The 18,894-nt window shown below is 66.2% G+C and overlaps 1 protein-coding gene across 2 annotated transcripts in view; it reads right to left on the reverse strand.

The window, feature by feature from the left end:
* Nucleotides 1-4,267: 4,267 nt before the first annotated feature.
* Nucleotides 4,268-18,894, reverse strand: part of PELO (pelota mRNA surveillance and ribosome rescue factor) — a 62,122-nt gene continuing 47,495 nt past the window's right edge. For both annotated transcript variants that reach the window (XM_075582899.1, XM_075582898.1), the window contains exons 10-13: nucleotides 15,114-15,185; nucleotides 12,047-12,121; nucleotides 11,477-11,508; nucleotides 4,268-4,448 (exon numbers count right to left, since the gene is read on the reverse strand). In XM_075582899.1, the coding sequence (XP_075439014.1) occupies nucleotides 4,360-4,448; nucleotides 11,477-11,508; nucleotides 12,047-12,121; nucleotides 15,114-15,185 (268 nt within the window). In that variant the 3' untranslated portion in view covers nucleotides 4,268-4,359. The remainder of the gene's footprint in view (nucleotides 4,449-11,476; nucleotides 11,509-12,046; nucleotides 12,122-15,113; nucleotides 15,186-18,894) is intronic.

The following is an 18,894-nucleotide window of genomic DNA, read 5'->3' on the forward strand; positions in this document are numbered from 1 at the left end:
ATTTCCCGGTTGTGATCTAGCTCCCTTTTTAAATATAGGCACCACATCTGCATTACGCCAATCTTGTGGTACTGAGCCTGTGGAAATGGAGTCCTTGAATATTAAATATAATGGTTTGGCGGTTACTGAGCTTAACTCCTTGAGAACCCTTGGATGTATGCCATCGGGGCCAGGTGCCTTATTTACTTTCATTTTTTCAAGTCGCTTATGAACTTCTTCCTCAGTTACCCAATTGGTCATTAATATGGAGGTTGTGGCTTCTTCCTGCGGCACTACTATTGAACTTGATTCTTCCCTGGTAAACACAGAGGCAAAGAATGTGTTTAATACCTCAGCTTTTTCCTTATCTCCAATAATCTGCCTTCCCATCTCACACTGAAAGGCGCCTATATTTTATTTTCTCATTTTTTTGTTATTAAGGTACTTAAAGAACTTTTTAGGGTTGACCTTACTTTCTATTGCAATCCTTTTTTCATTATCCATTTTTGCTAATTTAATTGCCCTTTTGCAATTTTTGTTACATTCCTTATAATTCTTATACGATGTCTCCGTCCCTTCTGACTTAAAGAATCTAAACGCCTTCCTCTTCTTGTCCATTTCCTCCCCTACCTGTTTATTTAGCCACATTGGTTTTGACTTATTTCTTTTATACTTATTACCCAAGGGTATACACTGATAAGTGTGCTTTTCTAACAATGTTTTAAAGACTGCCCATTTATCTTCCACATTTTCCCTGCAAAAACATCATCCCATTGTATTACTTGTAGATTAGACCTCAGTTTATTAAAATCTGCCTTTCTAAAGTTTAAGGTCTTTGTTGAACCCAAATAATCTGTTTTTTGATAATTTATTTAAAATGAGACCATGTTATGATCACTGTTACCCAAATGTTCCAGGACTTCAATATTTGTTATTACTTCTACATTGTTTAATATGACCAAATCCAGAACTGCCCCTCTCCTGGTTGGTTCCTCAATAATTTGGGTCATATAATTGTCTTTAAGCACCCCCAAAACCTGTTCCCTTTTGTTGTATTGCTGGCTGCGTTGCCAACTTCATTAACCCCTCGCCCTCACACAAGACCCCCCCCCATCCTGCAGTGAGTAATCCCTCGCCCTCACACCAGGGCACCCCCCATCCTGCAGTGAGTAACGCCTCGCCCTCACACCAGGGCACCCCCCATCCTGCAGTGAGTAACCCCTCGCCCTCTCACCAGGGCACCCCCCATCCTGCAGTGAGTAACCCCTCGCCCTCTCACCAGGGCACCCCCCATCCTGCAGTGAGTAACCCCTCGCCCTCTCACCAGGGCACCCCCCATCCTGCAGTGAGTAACCCCTCGCCCTCTCACCAGGGCACCCCCCATCCTGCAGTGAGTAACCCCTCGCCCTCTCACCAGGGCACCCCCCATCCTGCAGTGAGTAACCCCTCGCCCTCTCACCAGGGCACCCCCCATCCTGCAGTGAGTAACCCCTCGCCCTCTCACCAGGGCACCCCCCATCCTGCAGTGAGTAACCCCTCGCCCTCTCACCAGGGCACCCCCCATCCTGCAGTGAGTAACCCCTCGCCCTCTCACCACGGCACCCCCCATCCTGCAGTGAGTAACGCCTCGCCCTCTCACCAGGGCACCCCCCATCCTGTAGTGAGTAACGCCTCGCCCTCACACCAGGGCACCCCCCATCCTGCAGTGAGTAACCCCTCGCCCTCTCACCAGGGCACCCCCCATCCTGCAGTGAGTAACCCCTCGCCCTCTCACCAGGGCACCCCCCATCCTGCAGTGAGTAACCCCTCGCCCTCTCACCAGGGCACCGCCCATCCTGCAGTGAGTAACCCCTAGCCCTCTCACCAGGGCACCCCCCATCCTGCAGTGAGTAACCCCTCGCCCTCTCACCAGGGCACCCCCCATCCTGCAGTGAGTAACCCCTCGCCCTCTCACCAGGGCACCCCCCATCCTGCAGTGAGTAACCCCTCGCCCTCTCACCAGGGCACCCCCCATCCTGCAGTGAGTAACCCCTCGCCCTCTCACCAGGGCACCCCCCATCCTGCAGTGAGTAACCCCTCGCCCTTACACCAGGGCACCCCCCACCCTGCAGTGAGTAACGCCTCGCCCTCACACCAGGGCACCCCCCATCCTGCAGTGAGTAACCCCTCGCCCTCTCACCAGGGCACCCCCCATCCTGCAGTGAGTAACCCCTCGCCCTCTCACCAGGGCACCCCCCATCCTGCAGTGAGTAACCCCTCGCCCTCTCACCAGGGCACCCCCCATCCTGCAGTGAGTAACCCCTCGCCCTCTCACCAGGGCACCCCCCATCCTGCAGTGAGTAACCCCTCGCCCTCTCACCAGGGCACCCCCCATCCTGCAGTGAGTAACGCCTCGCCCTCACACCAGGGCACCCCCTATCCTGTAGTGAGTAACGCCTCGCCCTCACACCAGGGCACCCCCCATCCTGCAGTGAGTAACCCCTCGCCCTCTCACCAGGGCACCCCCCATCCTGCAGTGAGTAACCCCTCGCCCTCTCACCAGGGCACCCCCCATCCTGCAGTGAGTAATCCCTCGCCCTCTCACCAGGGCACCCCCCATCCTGCAGTGAGTAACCCCTCGCCCTCTCACCAGGGCACCCCCCATCCTGCAGTGAGTAACGCCTCGCCTTCTCACCAGGGCACCCCCCATCCTGCAGTGAGTAACCCCTCGCCCTCACACCAGGGCACCCCCCATCCTGCAGTGAGTAACCCCTCGCCCTATCACCAGGGCAACCCCCATCCTGCAGTGAGTAACGCCTCGCCCTCTCACCAGGGCACCCCCCATCCTGCAGTGAGTAACCCCTCGCCCTCACACCAGGGCACCCCCAATCCTGCAGTGAGTAACGCCTCGCCCTCACACCAGGGCACCCCCCATCCTGCAGTGAGTAACCCCTCGCCCTCACACCAGGGCACCCCCCATCCTGCAGTGAGTAACCCCTCGCCCTCTCACCAGGGCACCCCCCATCCTGCAGTGAGTAACCCCTCGCCCTCACACCAGGGCACCCCCTATCCTGCAGTGAGAAACCCCTCGCCCTCACACCAGGGCACCCCACCCTGCAGTGAGTAACGCCTCGCCCTCACACCAGGGCACCCTCCATCCTGCAGTGAGTAACCCCTCGCCCTCACACCAGGGCACCCCCAATCCTGCAGTGAGTAACCCCTCGCCCTATCACCAGGGCACCCCCTATCCTGCAGTGAGTAACCCCTCGCCCTCACACCAGGGCACCCCCACCCTGCAGTGAGTAACGCCTCGCCCTCACACCAGGGCACCCCCCATCCTGCAGTGAGTAACCCCTCGCCCTCTCACCAGGGCACCCCCCATCCTGCAGTGAGTAACCCCTCGCCCTCACACCAGGGCACCCCCCATCCTGCAGTGAGTAACCCCTCGCCTCATCACCAGGGCACCCCCTATCCTGCAGTGAGTAACGCCTCGCCCTCACACCAGGGCACCCCCCATCCTGCAGTGAGTAACCCCTCGCCCTCACACCAGGGCACCCCCCATCCTGCAGTGAGTAACCCCTCGCCCTCTCACCAGGGCACCCCCCATCCTGCAGTGAGTAACGCCTCGCCCTATCACCAGGGCACCCCCTATAGTGCAGTGAGTAACGCCTCGCCCTCACACCAGGGCACCCCCCATCCTGCAGTGAGTAACCCCTCGCCCTCACACCAGGGCACCCCCCATCCTGCAGTGAGTAACCCCTCGCCCTCTCACCAGGGCACCCCCCATCCTGCAGTGAGTAACGCCTCGCCCTCACACCAGGGTACCCCCCATCCTGCAGTGAGTAACCCCTCGCCCTCTCACCAGGGCACCCCCCATCCTGCAGTGAGTAACCCCTCGCCCTCACACCAGGGCACCCCCCATCCTGCAGTGAGTAACCCCTCGCCCTCTCACCAGGGCACCCCCCATCCTGCAGTGAGTAACCCCTCGCCCTCTCACCAGGGCACCCCCCATCCTGCAGTGAGTAACCCCTCGCCCTCACACCAGGGCACCCCCCCACCCTGCAGTGAGTAACGCCTCGCCCTCACACCAGGGCACCCCCCATCCTGCAGTGAGTAACCCCTCGCCCTCACACCAGGGCACCCCCCATCCTGCAGTGAGTAACGCCTCGCCTCACACCAGGGCACCCCCCATCCTGCAGTGAGTAACCCCTCGCCCTCACACCAGGGCACCCCCCACCCTGCAGTGAGTAACGCCGTGCCCCTTATGACCTGTGACCTCTTATTAAATAACGAGGCAGACGGCCAATCAGACAGTGTTCAGCTGTATTTCTGTGCAAAGTGACGCTGTGGGTGGAGCCTGGAAGCAACCAATAGGAATCCAGACGTAGCACGGGGGTGGGGCTAGTCCTCCTCCGAGCTGGACTCGTCCTCCGACAAATCTACCACCGGGAAGCGCAAAATGGCCGCCACGCCAGTCAGCTGGTTCAGCTCTGTGGAAAACCCGAACCGTGAGACCAGATCTGCGGCTGATAACCTGCGCCCCCCCGCTGACTCTACCTGCGCCCCCCCGCTGACTCTACCTGCGCCCCCACCGCTGACTCTACCTGCGCCCCCCGCTGACTCAACCTGCGCCCCCACCGCTGACTCTACCTGCGCCCCCCCCCGCTGACTCAACCTGCGCCCCCCCCGCTGACTCTACATGCGCCCCCCCGCTGACTCAACCTGCGCCCCCCCCGCTGACTCTACCTGCGCCCCCCCCGCTGACTCAACCTGCACCCCCCCGCTGACTCAACCTGCACCCCCCCACGCTGACTCAACCTGCGCCCCCCCCGCTGACTCTACCTGCGCCCCCCCGTTGACTCAACCTGCGCCCCCCCCGCTGACTCAACCTGCGCCCCCCCCGCTGACTCAACCTGCGCCCCCCCCGCTGACTCAACCTGCGCCCTCCCCGCTGACTCAACCTGCGCCCCCCCCGCTGACTCAACCTGCGCCCTCCCTGCTGACTCAACCTGCGCCCCCCCCGCTGACTCTACCTGCGCCCCCCCGCTGACTCAACCTGCGCCCCCCCCCACTGACTCAACCTGCGCCCTCCCCGCTGACTCTACCTGCGCCCCCCCCGCTGACTCTACCTGCGCCCCCCCCGCTGACTCTACCTGCACCCCCCCCGCTGACTCTACCTGCACCCCCCCCGCTGACTCTACCTGCGCCCCCCCCCGCTGACTCAACATGCGCCCCCCCGCTGACTCTACCTGCGCCCCCCCCCGCTGACGCAACCTGCGCCCCCCCCGCTGACTCAACCTGCGCCCTCCCCGCTGACTCAACCTGCGCCCCCCCCCGCTGACTCTACCTGCGCCCCCCCCGCTGACTCTAACTGCGCCCCCCCCGCTGACTCTACCTGCCCCCCCTGCCGCTGACTCTACCTGCCCCCCCTCCCGCTGACTCAACCTGCCCCCCCTCGCTGACTCTACCTGCCCCCCTCCCTCTGACTCAACCTGCGCGTCCCCCGCTGACTCTACCTGCCCCCCCCTCCCGCTGACTCTACCTGCCCCCCCTCCCGCTGACTCTACCTGCCCCCCCTCCCGCTGACTCTACCTGCCCCCCCTCCCGCTGACTCTACCTGCCCCTCCCCTCCCCTCCCGCTGACTCTACCTGCCCCCCCCTCCCGCTGACTCTACCTGCCCCCCCCTCCCGCTGACTCTACCTGCCCCCCCCTCCCGCTGACTCTACCTGCCCCCCCCTCCCGCTGACTCTACCTGCCCCCCCCTCCCGCTGACTCTACCTGCCCCCCCCTCCCGCTCACTCTACCTGCCCCCCCCTCTCGCTGACTCTACCTGCCCCTCCCGCTGACTCTACCTGTCCCCCCCTCCCGCTGACTCTACCTGCCCCCCCTCTCGCTGACTCAACCTTCCCCCCCTCCCGCTGACTAAACCTGCCCCCCCCTCCCGCTGACTCAACCTGCCCCCCCCGCTGACTCAACCTGCCCCCCCCTCCCGCTGACTCAACCTGCCCCCCCCTCCCGCTGACTCAACCTGCCCCCCCCCGCTGACTCAACCTGCCCCCCCGCTGACTCAACCTGCCCCCCCTCCCGCTGACTCTACCTGCCCCTCCCCTCCCGCTGACTCTACCTGCCCCCCCCTCCCGCTGACTCTACCTGCCCCCCCTCCCGCTGACTCTACCTGCCCCCCCCTCCCGCTGACTCTACCTGCCCCCCCCTCCCGCTGACTCTACCTGCCCCCCCTCCCGCTGACTCTACCTGCCCCTCCCGCTGACTCTACCTGCCCCCCCTCCCGCTGACTCTACCTGCCCCCCCTCTCGCTGACTCAACCTTCCCCCCCTCCCGCTGACTAAACCTGCCCCCCCCCTCCCGCTGACTCAACCTGCCCCCCCCGCTGACTCAACCTGCCCCCCCCTCCCGCTGACTCAACCTGCCCCCCCCCACTGACTCTACCTGCCCCCCTCCCGCTGACTCTACCTGCCCCTCCCCTCCCGCTGACTACCTGCCCCCCCTCCCGCTGACTCAACCTGCCCCTCCCCTCCCGCTGACTCTACCTGCCCCCCCCTCCCGCTGACTCAACCTGCCCTCCCCGTCCCGCTGACTCTACCTGCCCCCCCCCTCCCGCTGACTCTACCTGCCCCTCCCCTCCCGCTGACTCTACCTGCCCCCCCTCCCGCTGACTCTACGTGCCCCCCCCTCCCGCTGACTCTACCTGCCCCTCCCCTCCCGCTGACTCTACCTGCCCCCCCTCCTGCTGACTCTACCTGCCCCTCCTCCCGCTGACTCTACCTGCCCCTCCCCTCCTGCTGACTCTACCTTCCCCCCCCTCCCGCTGACTCTACCTGCCCCCCCTCTCGCTGACTCAACCTGCCCTCCCCTCCTGCTGACTCAACCTGCCCCTCCCCTCCCGCTGACTCTACCTGCCCCCCCTCCTGCTGACTCTACCTGCCCCTCCTCCCGCTGACTCTACCTGCCCCTCCCCTCCTGCTGACTCTACCTTCCCCCCCCTCCCGCTGACTCTACCTGCCCCCTCTCTCGCTGACTCAACCTGCCCTCCCCTCCTGCTGACTCAACCTGCTCCCCCCTCTCGCTAACTCTACCTGCCCCCCCTCCCGCTGACTCAACCTGCGCCCCCCTGCTCACTCTACCTGCCCCCACCCTCTCGCTGACTCTACCTGCCCCCCCCTCCGCTGACTCAACCTGCCCCTCCCCTTCCGCTGACTCAACCTGCCCCCCCTCTCCCGCTGACTCAACCTGCCCCCCCTCCCGCTGACTCAACCTGCCCCCCTCCCGCTGACTCAACCTGCCCCCCCTCCCGCTGACTCAACCTGCCCCCCCTCCCGCTGACTCAACCTGCCCCCCCTCCCGCTGACTCAACCTGCCCCCCCTCTCGCTGACTCAACCTGCCCCCCCTCTCGCTGACTCAACCAGCCCCCCCTCTCGCTGACTCTACCTGCCCCCCCTCCCGCTGACTCAACCTGCGCCCCCCTGCTCACTCTACCTGCCCCCACCCTCTCGCTGACTCTACCTGCCCCCCCCTCCCGCTGACTCAACCTGCCCCCCCCTTCCGCTGACTCAACCTGCCCCCCCTCTCCCGCTGACTCAACCTGCCCCCCCTCCCGCTGACTCAACCTGCTCCCCCTCCCGCTGACTCAACCAGCCCCCCCTCCCGCTGACGCTACCTGTACCCCCCACGCTCACTCCACCTGCCCCCCCCACCCGCTGACTCTACCTGCACCCCCCCGCTCACTCTACCTGCCCCCCCTCTCGCTGACTCAACCTGCCCCCCCCTACAGCTGACTCAACCTGCTCCCCCCCAGCTCTGCCACTGACTACCTGCGCCCCCCCCAGCTCTGCCACTGACTACCTGCCCCCCCCAGCTCTGCCACTGACTACCTGCGCCCCCCCAGCTCTGCCACTGACTACCTGCCCCCCCAGCTCTGCCACTGACTACCTGCACCCCCCCCAGCTCAGCCACTGACTACTTGCGCCCCCCAGCTCTGCCACTGACTACCTGTGCCCCCCCCCCAGCTCTGCCACTGACTACCTGCGCCCCCCCAGCTCTGCCACTGACTATCTTCGACCCCCCCCAGCTCTGCCACTGACTACCTGCCCCCCCCAGCTGTGCCACTGACTACCTGCGCCCCCCCAGCTCTGCCACTGACTATCTTCGACCCCCCCCAGCTCTGCCACTGACTACCTGCCCCCCCCAGCTCTGCCACTGACTACCTGCGCCCCCCCCAGCTCTGCCACTGACTACCCGCGCCCCCCCAGCTCTGCCACTGACTACCTGCGCCCCCCCAGCTCTGCCACTTACTACCTGCGCCACCCCCCCCCCAGCTCTGCCACTGAATAACTGCGCCCCCCCCCAGCTCTGCCACTGACTACCTGCGCCCCCCCACTGACTACCTGCGCCCCCCCCCAGCTCTGCCAATGACTACCTGCGCCCCCCCCCAGCTCTGCACTGACTACCTGCGCCCCCCCCCAGCTCTGCCACTGACTACCTGCGGCCCCCCCAGCTCTGCGAACTGACTACCTGCGCCGCCCCCTCCCCCCAGCCACTGACTACCTGCGCCCCCCCCAGCTCTGCCACTGACTACCTGCGCGCCCCCCCAGCTCTGCCACTGACTACCTGCGCGCCCCCCACCAGCTCTGCCACTGACAACCTGCCCCCCCCCCAGCTGTGCCACCTGACTACCTGCGCCCCCCCAGCTCTGCCACTGACTACCTGCGCCCCCCCAGCTCTGCACTGACTACCTGCGCCCCCCCAGCTCTGCCACTGACTACCTGCGCCCCCCAGCTCTGCACTGACTACCTGGCCCCCCCCCCAGCTCTGCCACTGACTACCTGCGCCCCCCCCCCAGCTCTGCCACTGACTACCTGCGCACCCCCCCAGCTCTGCACTGACTACCTGCCCCCCCCCCAGCTCTGCCACTGACTACCCGCGCCCCCCCCCCCCAGCTCTGCCACTGACTACCCGCGCCCCCCCCAGCTCTGCCACTGACTACCTGCGCCACCCCCCCCCCCCAGCTCTGCCACTGACTACCTGCGCCACCCCCCCCCAGCTCTGCCACTGACTATCTGCGCCCCCCCACCCCCCAGCTCTGCCACTGACTACCTGCGCCCCCCTCAGCTCTGCCACTGACTACCTGCGCCCCCCCCCCAGCTCTGCCACTGAATACCTGCGCCCCCCCACAGCTCTGCCACTGACTACCTGCGCCCCCCCCAGCTCTGCCACTGACTACCTGAGCCCATCCCCAGCTCTGCCACTGACTACCTGCGCCCCCCCCCAACTCTGCCACTGACTACCTGCGCCCCCCCCCCCAGCTCTGCCACTGACTACCTGCGCACCCCCCCCCAGCTCTGCCACTGACTACCTGCCCCCCCCCCAGCTCTGCCACTGACTACCGCGCCCCCCCCCAGCTCTGCCACTGACTACCCGCGCCCCCCCCCCAGCTCTGCCACTGACTACCTGCGCCACCCCCCCCCCAGCTCTGCCACTGACTATCTGCGCCCCCCCACCACCCAGCTCTGCCACTGACTACCCGCGCCCCCCCCCCCAGCTCTGCCACTGACTACCCGCGCCCCCCCCCCAGCTCTGCCACTGACTACCTGCGCCCCCCCCCAGCTCTGCCACTGACTACCTGCGCCCCCCCCCCCCACAGCTCTGCCACTGACTACCTGCGCCCCCCCCAGCTCTGCCACTGACTACCTGCGCCCCCCCACAGCTCTGCCACTGACTACCTGCGCCCCCCCCAGCTCTGCCACTGACTACCTGCGCACCCCCCCCAGCTCTGCCACGGACTACCTGCCCCCCCCCAGCTCTGCCACTGACTACCCGCGCCCCCCCCCCAGCTCTGCCACTGACTACCCGCGCCCCCCCCCCAGCTCTGCCACTGACTATCTGCGCCCCCCCACCCCCCAGCTCTGCCACTGACTACCTGCGCCCCCCCCAGCTCTGCCACTGACTACCTGCGCCCCCCCCCCCCACAGCTCTGCCACTGACTACCTGCGCCCCCCCCAGCTCTGCCACTGACTACCTGCACCCCCCCCCAGCTCTGCCACTGATTACCTGCGCCCCCCCCAGCTCTGCCACTGACTACCTGCGCCCCCCCCCCAGCTCTGCCACTGACTACCTGCGCCCACCCCCAGCTCTGCCACTGACTACCTGCGCCCCCCCCAGCTCTGCCACTGACTACCTGCCCCCCCCCAGCTTTGCCACTGACTACCTGCGCCCCCCCCAGCTCTGCCACTGACTACCTGCGCCCCCCCCAGCTCTGCCACTGACTACCTGCCCCCCCCAGCTGTGCCACTGACTACCTGCGCCCCCCCAGCTCTGCCACTGACTACCTGCGCCCCCCCCCAGCTGTGCCACTGACTACCTGCGCCCCCCCAGCTCTGCCACTGACTACCTGCGCCCCCCCCAGCTCTGCCACTGACTACCTGCGCCCCCCCAGCTCTGCCACTGACTACCTGCGCCCCCCCCCAGCTCTGCCACTGACTACCTGCGCCCCCCCACCAGCTCTGCCACTGACTACCTGCGCCCCCCCCCAGCTCTGCCACTGACTACCTGCGCGCCCCCCCCCAGCTCTGCCACTGACTACCTGCCCCCCCCAGCTCTGCCACTGACTACCTGCGCCCCCCTCAGCTCTGCCACTGACTACCTGCGCCACCCCCCCCAGCTCTGCCACTGACTACCTGCGCCCCCCCACCCCCCAGCTCTGCCACTGACTACCTGCGCCCCCCCCAGCTCTGCCACTGACTACCTGCGCCCCCCCCCCACAGCTCTGCCACTGACTACCTGCGCCCCCCCCCAGCTCTGCCACTGACTACCTGCGCCCCCCCCAGCTCTGCCACTGACTACCTGCGCCCCCCCCAGCTCTGCCACTGACTACCTGCACCCCCCCCCCAGCTCTGCCACTGACTACCTGCGCCCCCCCCAGCTCTGCCACTGACTACCTGCGCCCCCCCCAGCTCTGCCACTGACTACCTGCCCCCCCAGCTGTGCCACTGACTACCTGCGCCCCCCCCAGCTCTGCCACTGACTACCTGCGCCCCCCCCAGCTCTGCCACTGACTACCTGCGCCCACCCCCAGCTCTGCCACTGACTACCTGCGCCCCCCCCAGCTCTGCCACTGACTACCTGCGCCCCCCCCACAGCTCTGCCACTGACTACCTGCGCCCCCCCCCAGCTCTGCCACTGACTACCTGCGCCCCCCCCCAGCTCTGCCACTGACTACCTGCGCCCCCCCCCAGCTCTGCCACTGACTACCTGCGTCCCCCCCTCCCCCCCAGCCACTGACTACCTGCCCCCCCAGCTCTGCCACTGACTACCTGCGCCACCCCCCCAGCTCTGCCACTGACTACCTGCGTCCCCCCCAGCTCTGCCACTGACTACCTGCGCCCCCCCCAGCTCTGCCACTGACTACCTGCGCCCCCCCCAGCTCTGCCACTGAATACCTGCGCCCCCCCCAGCTCTGCCACTGACTACCTGCGCCCCCCCCCCCCCCGCATGTTACTTACGCTCTCCTGAGACGTGCATACTGGAGAAAATCCTACAGAGAAAATAGAGTGTGAGAGAGACAGCGCCCAGCACTCACTATCCCCCCCCCCCCAGCAACCACACTCATTACCTCCCCCCCAGCAGTCCCACTACCTCCCCCCAGCACTCACACTCACTACCTCCCCCCAGCACTCACTACCTCCCCCCAGCACTCACACTCACTACCCCCCCCCAGCACTCCCACTCACTACCTCCCCCCAGCACTCACTACCTCCCCCCAGCACTCACTATCCCCCCCCCCCAGCAACCACACTCATTACCTCCCCCCCAGCAGTCCCACTACCTCCCCCCAGCACTCACACTCACTACCTCCCCCAGCACCCACACTCACTATCCCCAGCACTCACACTCACTATCCCCAGCACTCACACTCACTATCACCAGCACTCACGACCTCCCCCCAGCACTCACTACATCCCCCTCCCAGCACCCACACTCACCCTCACCACCTCCCCTTACGCTCTACCACCACCCCTCTTCCCCCCCGCTCCCCACGCCCCCCCCCAGCACTCCCGCTCCCCCCCTCTCACCTCACGCTCCCCCCGTTCTCCCTCACACTGTCCACCAGTCTGACATATCGGCTGCGAGTCGCCACATCCTGATGCCTGAGAGGGAGAGGGGTCACACAGGGCGAGAGAGACGGGTGGGGAGCGTCACACGGGGCGAGAGAGACGGGGGCAGGGTGTCACACGGGGCGAGAGAGCCGGGTGCAGGGGGTCACACGGGGCGAGAGAGACGGGTGGGGAGGGTCACACTGGGCGAGAGAGACGGGTGGGGGGAGGGGGGTGTCACACGGGGCGAGAGAGACGGGTGGGGGGAGGGGGGTGTCACACGGGGCGAGAGAGATGGGTGGGGAGGGTCACACGGGGCGAGAGAGCCGGGGGGGGGAGGGGGTGGGGGGTCACACGGGGCGAGAGAGCCGGGTGCAGGGGGTCACACGGGGCGAGAGAGACGGGTGGGGAGGGTCACACTGGGCGAGAGAGACGGGTGGGGGGAGGGGGGTGTCACACGGGGCGAGAGAGACGGGTGGGGGGAGGGGGGTGTAACACGGGGCGAGAGAGACGGGGGCAGGGTGTCACACGGGGCGAGAGAGCCGGGTGCAGGGGGTCACACGGGGCGAGAGAGACGGGTGGGGAGGGTCACACTGGGCGAGAGAGACGGGTGGGGGGAGGGGGGTGTCACACGGGGCGAGAGAGACGGGTGGGGGGAGGGGGGTGTCACACGGGGCGAGAGAGATGGGTGGGGAGGGTCACACGGGGCGAGAGAGCCGGGGGGGGAGGGGGGTCACACGGGGCGAGAGAGCCGGGGGCAGGGGGTCACACGGGGCGAGAGAGCCGGGTGCAGGGGGTCACACGGGGCGAGAGAGCCGGGTGCAGGGCGTCACACGGGGCGAGAGAGCCGGGTTCAGGGGGTGACACGGGGCGAGAGAGCCGGGGGGAGGTGGGGGGTCACACGGGGCGAGAGAGCCGGGGGCAGGGGGTCACACGGGACGAGAGAGCCGGGTGCAGGGGGTCACACGGGGCGAGAGAGACGGGGGGAGGGGGTCACACGGGGCGAGAGAGCCGGGGGCAGGGGGTCACACGGGGCGAAAAAGCCGGGGGGAGAGGGGGATGTCACACGGGGCGAGAGAGACGGGTGGGGAGGGTCACACGGGGCGAGAGAGCCGGGGGGGGGGGGGGGGTGTCACACAGGGCGAGAGAGACGGGTGGGGAGGCTCACACGGGGCGAGAGAGCCGGGGGGAGAGGGAAGTGTCACACGGGGCGAGACAGCCGGGTGCAGGTGGTCACACGGGGCGAGAGAGACGGGAGGGAGTGGGGGGTCACACGGGGCGAGAGAGCCGGGGGCAGGGGGTCACACGGGGCGAGAGAGCCGGGTGCAGGGGGTCACACGGGGCGAGAGAGAAGGGGGGGAAGTGTCACACGGGGCGAGAGAGCCGGGGGGGGGTCACACGGGGCGAGAGAGCCGGGGGGGGGGGGGTCACACGGGGCGAGAGAGCCGGGTGCAGGGGGTCACATGGGGCGAGAGAGACGGGGGGGGGTGGGGGGTCACACGGGGCGAGAGAGCCGGGTGCAGGGGGTCACACGGGTGAGAGAGCCGGGTTCAGGGGGTCACACGGGACGAGAGAGCCGGGTTCAGGGCGTCACACGGGACGAGAGAGCCGGGGGGGGGGGGGGTGTCACACAGGGCGAGAGAGACGGGTGGGGAGGCTCACACGGGGCGAGAGAGCCGGGGGGAGAGGGAAGTGTCACACGGGGCGAGACAGCCGGGTGCAGGTGGTCACACGGGGCGAGAGAGACGGGAGGGAGTGGGGGGTCACACGGGGCGAGAGAGCCGGGGGCAGGGGGTCACACGGGGCGAGAGAGTCGGGTGCAGGGGGTCACACGGGGCGAGAGAGAAGGGGGGGAAGTGTCACACGGGGCGAGAGAGCCGGGGGGGGGGTCACACGGGGCGAGAGAGCCGGGGGGGGGGGTCACACGGGGCGAGAGAGCCGGGTGCAGGGGGTCACATGGGGCGAGAGAGACGGGGGGGGGGTGGGGGGTCACACGGGGCGAGAGAGCCGGGTGCAGGGGGTCACACGGGTGAGAGAGCCGGGTTCAGGGGGTCACACGGGACGAGAGAGCCGGGTTCAGGGGGTCACACGGGGCGAGAGAGCCGGGTTCAGGGGGTCACACGGGGCGAGAGAGCCGGGTTCAGGGGGTCACACGGGGCGAGAGAGCCGGGTTCAGGGGGTCACACGGGGCGAGAGAGCCGGGTTCAGGGGGTCACACGGGGCGAAAAAGCCAGGTGGGGGGGGGTGTCACACGGGGCGACAAAGCCGGGGGGGGGACGGGGATGTCACACGGGGCGAGACAGCCGGGGGGAGGGGGAAGTGTCACACGGGGCGAGACAGCCGGGGGGTAAGTGTCACACGGGGCGAGAGAGCCGGGTGCAGGGGGTCACACGGGGCGAGAGAGCCGGGTGCAGGGGGTCACACGGGGCGAGAGAGCCGGGTGCAGGGGGTCACACGGGGCGAGAGAGCCGGGTGCAGGGGGTCACACGGGGCGAGAGAGCCGGGGGGAGGTGGGGGGTCACACGGGGCGAGAGAGCCGGGGGCAGGGGGTCACACGGGACGAGAGAGCCGGGTGCAGGGGGTCACACGGGGCGAGAGAGACGGGGGGGGTCACACGGGGCGAGAGAGCCGGGTTCAGGGGGTCACACGGGGCGAGAGAGCCGGGTGCAGGGGGTCACACGGGGCGAGAGAGAAGGGGGGGGGTCACACGGGGCGAGAGAGCCGGGTTCAGGGGGTCACACGGGGCGAGAGAGCCGGGTTCAGGGGGTCACACGGGGCGAGAGAGCCGGGAAGGGGGAATGTCACACGGGGCGAGAGAGACGGGGGGGGGGGGGGGAAGTGTCACACGGGGCAAGAGAGACGGGGGGGGGGGGGGGAAGTGTCACACGGGGCGAGAGACGGGGGGGGGAAAGTGTCACACGGGGCGAGAGAGAGCCGGGGGGAGGGGGATGTCACACGGGACAAAAGAGCCTGGGGAGGTGGGGTGACACACGGGGCGAGAGAGCGTCCGCCCCTCGCCCCGCAGAGCGCCCCCCTCTGCGCTCACCTGAAAAGCTCGTCAGTAATTAGCAGAATGTCGATGGCCAGCGCGTCATTCGCCTTCTCCACGTGCTTAATCCTGGAATAGCAGAGGCTGCGCGTGAGCGCGGAACCGCAGAGCGCGCGTCAGGGACAGAGCTGTGTGAGGGGGGTATCAGCACAGGAATAGCAGAGCGCGCGTCAGGGACAGAGCTGTGTGAGGGGGGTATCAGCACAGGAATAGCAGAGCGCGCGGCAGGGACAGAGCTATGTGAGGGGGGTATCAGCACAGGAATAGCAGAGCGCGCGGCAGGGACAGAGCTGTGTGAGGGGGGTATCAGCACAGGAATAGCAGAGCGCGCGGCAGGGACAGAGCTGTGTGAGGGGGAGTATCAGCACAGGAATAGCAGAGCGCGCGGCAGGGACAGAGCTGTGTGAGGGGGGTATCAGCACAGGAATAGCAGAGCGTGCGGCAGGGACAGAGCTGTGTGAGGGGGAGTATCAGCACAGGAATAGCAGAGCGCGCGGCAGGGACAGAGCTGTGTGAGGGGGGTATCAGCACAGGAATAGCAGAGCGCGCGGCAGGGACAGAGCTGTGTGAGGGGGGTATCAGCACAGGAATAGCAGAGCGTGCGGCAGGGACAGAGCTGTGTGAGGGGGTATCAGCACAGGAATAGCAGAGCGCGCGGCAGGGACAGAGCTGTGTGAGGGGGGTATCAGCACAGGAATAGCAGAGCGCGCGGCAGGGACAGAGCTGTGTGAGGGGGTATCAGCACAGGAATAGCAGAGCGCGCGTCAGGGACAGAGCTGTGTGAGGGGGGTATCAGCACAGGAATAGCACAGCGCGCGGCAGGGACAGAGCTGTGTGAGGGGGGTATCAGCACAGGAATAGCAGAGCGCGCGGCAGGGACAGAGCTGTGTGAGGGGGGTATCAGCACAGGAATAGCAGAGCGCGCGGCAGGGACAGAGCTGTGTGAGGGGGGTATCAGCACAGGAATAGCAGAGCGCGCGGCAGGGACAGAGCTGTGTGAGGGGGTATCAGCACAGGAATAGCAGAGCGCGCGTCAGGGACAGAGCTGTGTGAGGGGGGTATCAGCACAGGAATAGCAGAGCGCGCGGCAGGGACAGAGCTGTGTGAGGGGGGTATCAGCACAGGAATAGCAGAGCGCGCGGCAGGGACAGAGCTGTGTGAGGGGGGTATCAGCACAGGAATAGCAGAGCGCGCGTCAGGGACAGAGCTGTGTGAGGGGGGTATCAGCACAGGAATAGCAGAGCGCGCGGCAGGGACAGAGCTGTGTGAGGGGGGTATCAGCACAGGAATAGCAGAGCGCGCGGCAGGGACAGAGCTGTGTGAGGGGGGTATCAGCACAGGAATAGCAGAGCGCGCGGCAGGGACAGAGCTGTGTGAGGGGGTATCAGCACAGGAATAGCAGAGCGCGCGTCAGGGACAGAGCTGTGTGAGGGGGGTATCAGCACAGGAATAGCAGAGCGCGCGGCAGGGACAGAGCTGTGTGAGGGGGGTATCAGCACAGGAATAGCAGAGCGCGCGGCAGGGACAGAGCTGTGTGAGGGGGGTATCAGCACAGGAATAGCAGAGCGCGCGTCAGGGACAGAGCTGTGTGAGGGGGGTATCAGCACAGGAATAGCAGAGCGCGCGGCAGGGACAGAGCTGTGTGAGGGGGGTATCAGCACAGGAATAGCAGAGCGTGCGGCAGGGACAGAGCTGTGTGAGGGGGGTATCAGCACAGGAATAGCAGAGCGTGCGGCAGGGACAGAGCTGTGTGAGGGGGGGTATCAGCACAGGAATAGCAGAGCGTGCGGCAGGGACAGAGCTGTGTGAGGGGGGTATCAGCACAGGAATAGCAGAGCGTGCGGCAGGGACAGAGCTGTGTGAGGGGGTATCAGCACAGGAATAGCAGAGCGCGCGTCAGGGACAGAGCTGTGTGAGGGGGGTATCAGCACAGGAATAGCAAAACGCGCGTCAGGGACAGAGCTGTGTGAGGGGGGTATCAGCACAGGAATAGCAGAGCGCGCGGCAGGGACAGAGCTGTGTGAGGGGGGTATCAGCACAGGAATAGCAGAGCGCGCGGCAGGGACAGAGCTGTGTGAGGGGGGTATCAGCACAGGAATAGCAGAGCGCGCGGCAGGGACAGAGCTGTGTGAGGGGGGTATCAGCACAGGAATAGCAGAGCGCGCGGCAGGGACAGAGCTGTGTGAGGGGGGTATCAGCACAGGAATAGCAGAGCGCGCGGCAGGGACAGAGCTGTGTGAGGGGGGTATCAGCACAGGAATAGTAGAGCGCGCGGCAGGGACAGAGCTGTGTGAGGGGGGTATCAGCACAGGAATAGCAGAGCGCGCGGCAGGGACAGAGCTGTGTGAGGGGGGTATCAGCACAGGAATAGCAGAGCGTGCGGCAGGGACAGAGCTGTGTGAGGGGGTATCAGCACAGGAATAGCAGAGCGCGCGGCAGGGACAGAGCTGTGTGAGGAGGTATCAGCACAGGAATAGCAGAGCGCGCGGCAGGGACAGAGCTGTGTGAGGGGGGTATCAGCACAGGAATAGCAGAGCGCGCGGCAGGGACAGAGCTGTGTGAGGGGGGTATCAGCACAGGAATAGCAGAGCGTGCGGCAGGGACAGAGCTGTGTGAGGGGGGTATCAGCACAGGAATAGCAGAGCGTGCGGCAGGGACAGAGCTGTGTGAGGGGGGTATCAGCACAGGAATAGCAGAGCGTGCGGCAGGGACAGAGCTGTGTGAGGGGGGTATCAGCACAGGAATAGCAGAGCGCGCGGCAGGGACAGAGCTGTGTGAGGGGGTATCAGCACAGGAATAGCAGAGCGCGCGGCAGGGACAGAGCTGTGTGAGGGGGTATCAGCACAGGAATAGCAGAGCGCGCGGCAAGGACAGAGCTGTGTGAGGGGGGTATCAGCACAGGAATAGCAGAGCGCGCGGCAGGGACAGAGCTGTGTGAGGGGGGTATCAGCACAGGAATAGCAGAGCGCGCGTTAGGGACAGAGCTGTGTGAGGGGGGTATCAGCACAGGAATAGCAGAGCGCGCGGCAGGGACAGAGCTGTGTGAGGGGGGGTATCAGCACAGGAATAGTAGTGCGTGCGGCAGGGACAGAGCTGTGTGAGGGGGGTATCAGCACAGGAATAGCAGAGCGTGCGGCAGGGACAGAGCTGTGTGAGGGGGGTATCAGCACAGGAATAGCAGAGTGTGCGGCAGGGACAGAGCTGTGTGAGGGGGGTATCAGCACAGGAATAGCAGAGCGTGCGGCAGGGACAGAGCTGTGTGAGGGGGTATCAGCACAGGAATAGCAGAGCGTGCGGCAGGGACAGAGCTGTGTGAGGGGGGTATCAGCACAGGAATAGCAGAGCGTGCGGCAGGGACAGAGCTGTGTGAGGGGGTATCAGCACAGGAATAGCAGAGCGCGCGGCAGGGACAGAGCTGTGTGAGGGGGGTATCAGCACAGGAATAGCAGAGCGCGCGGCAGGGACAGAGCTGTGTGAGGGGGGTATCAGCACAGGAATAGCAGAGCGCGCGGCAGGGACAGAGCTGTGTGAGGGGGTATCAGCACAGGAATAGCAGAGCGCGCGGCAGGGACAGAGCTGTGTGAGGGGGGTATCAGCACAGGAATAGCAGAGCGCGCGGCAGGGACAGAGCTGTGTGAGGGGGTATCAGCACAGGAATAGCAGAGCGCGCGTCAGGGACAGAGCTGTGTGAGGGGGGTATCAGCACAGGAATAGCACAGCGCGCGGCAGGGACAGAGCTGTGTGAGGGGGGTATCAGCACAGGAATAGCAGAGCGCGC

Source organism: Ascaphus truei, unplaced genomic scaffold, assembly GCF_040206685.1.
Source record: "Ascaphus truei isolate aAscTru1 unplaced genomic scaffold, aAscTru1.hap1 HAP1_SCAFFOLD_271, whole genome shotgun sequence".
Taxonomy (NCBI): domain Eukaryota; kingdom Metazoa; phylum Chordata; class Amphibia; order Anura; family Ascaphidae; genus Ascaphus; species Ascaphus truei.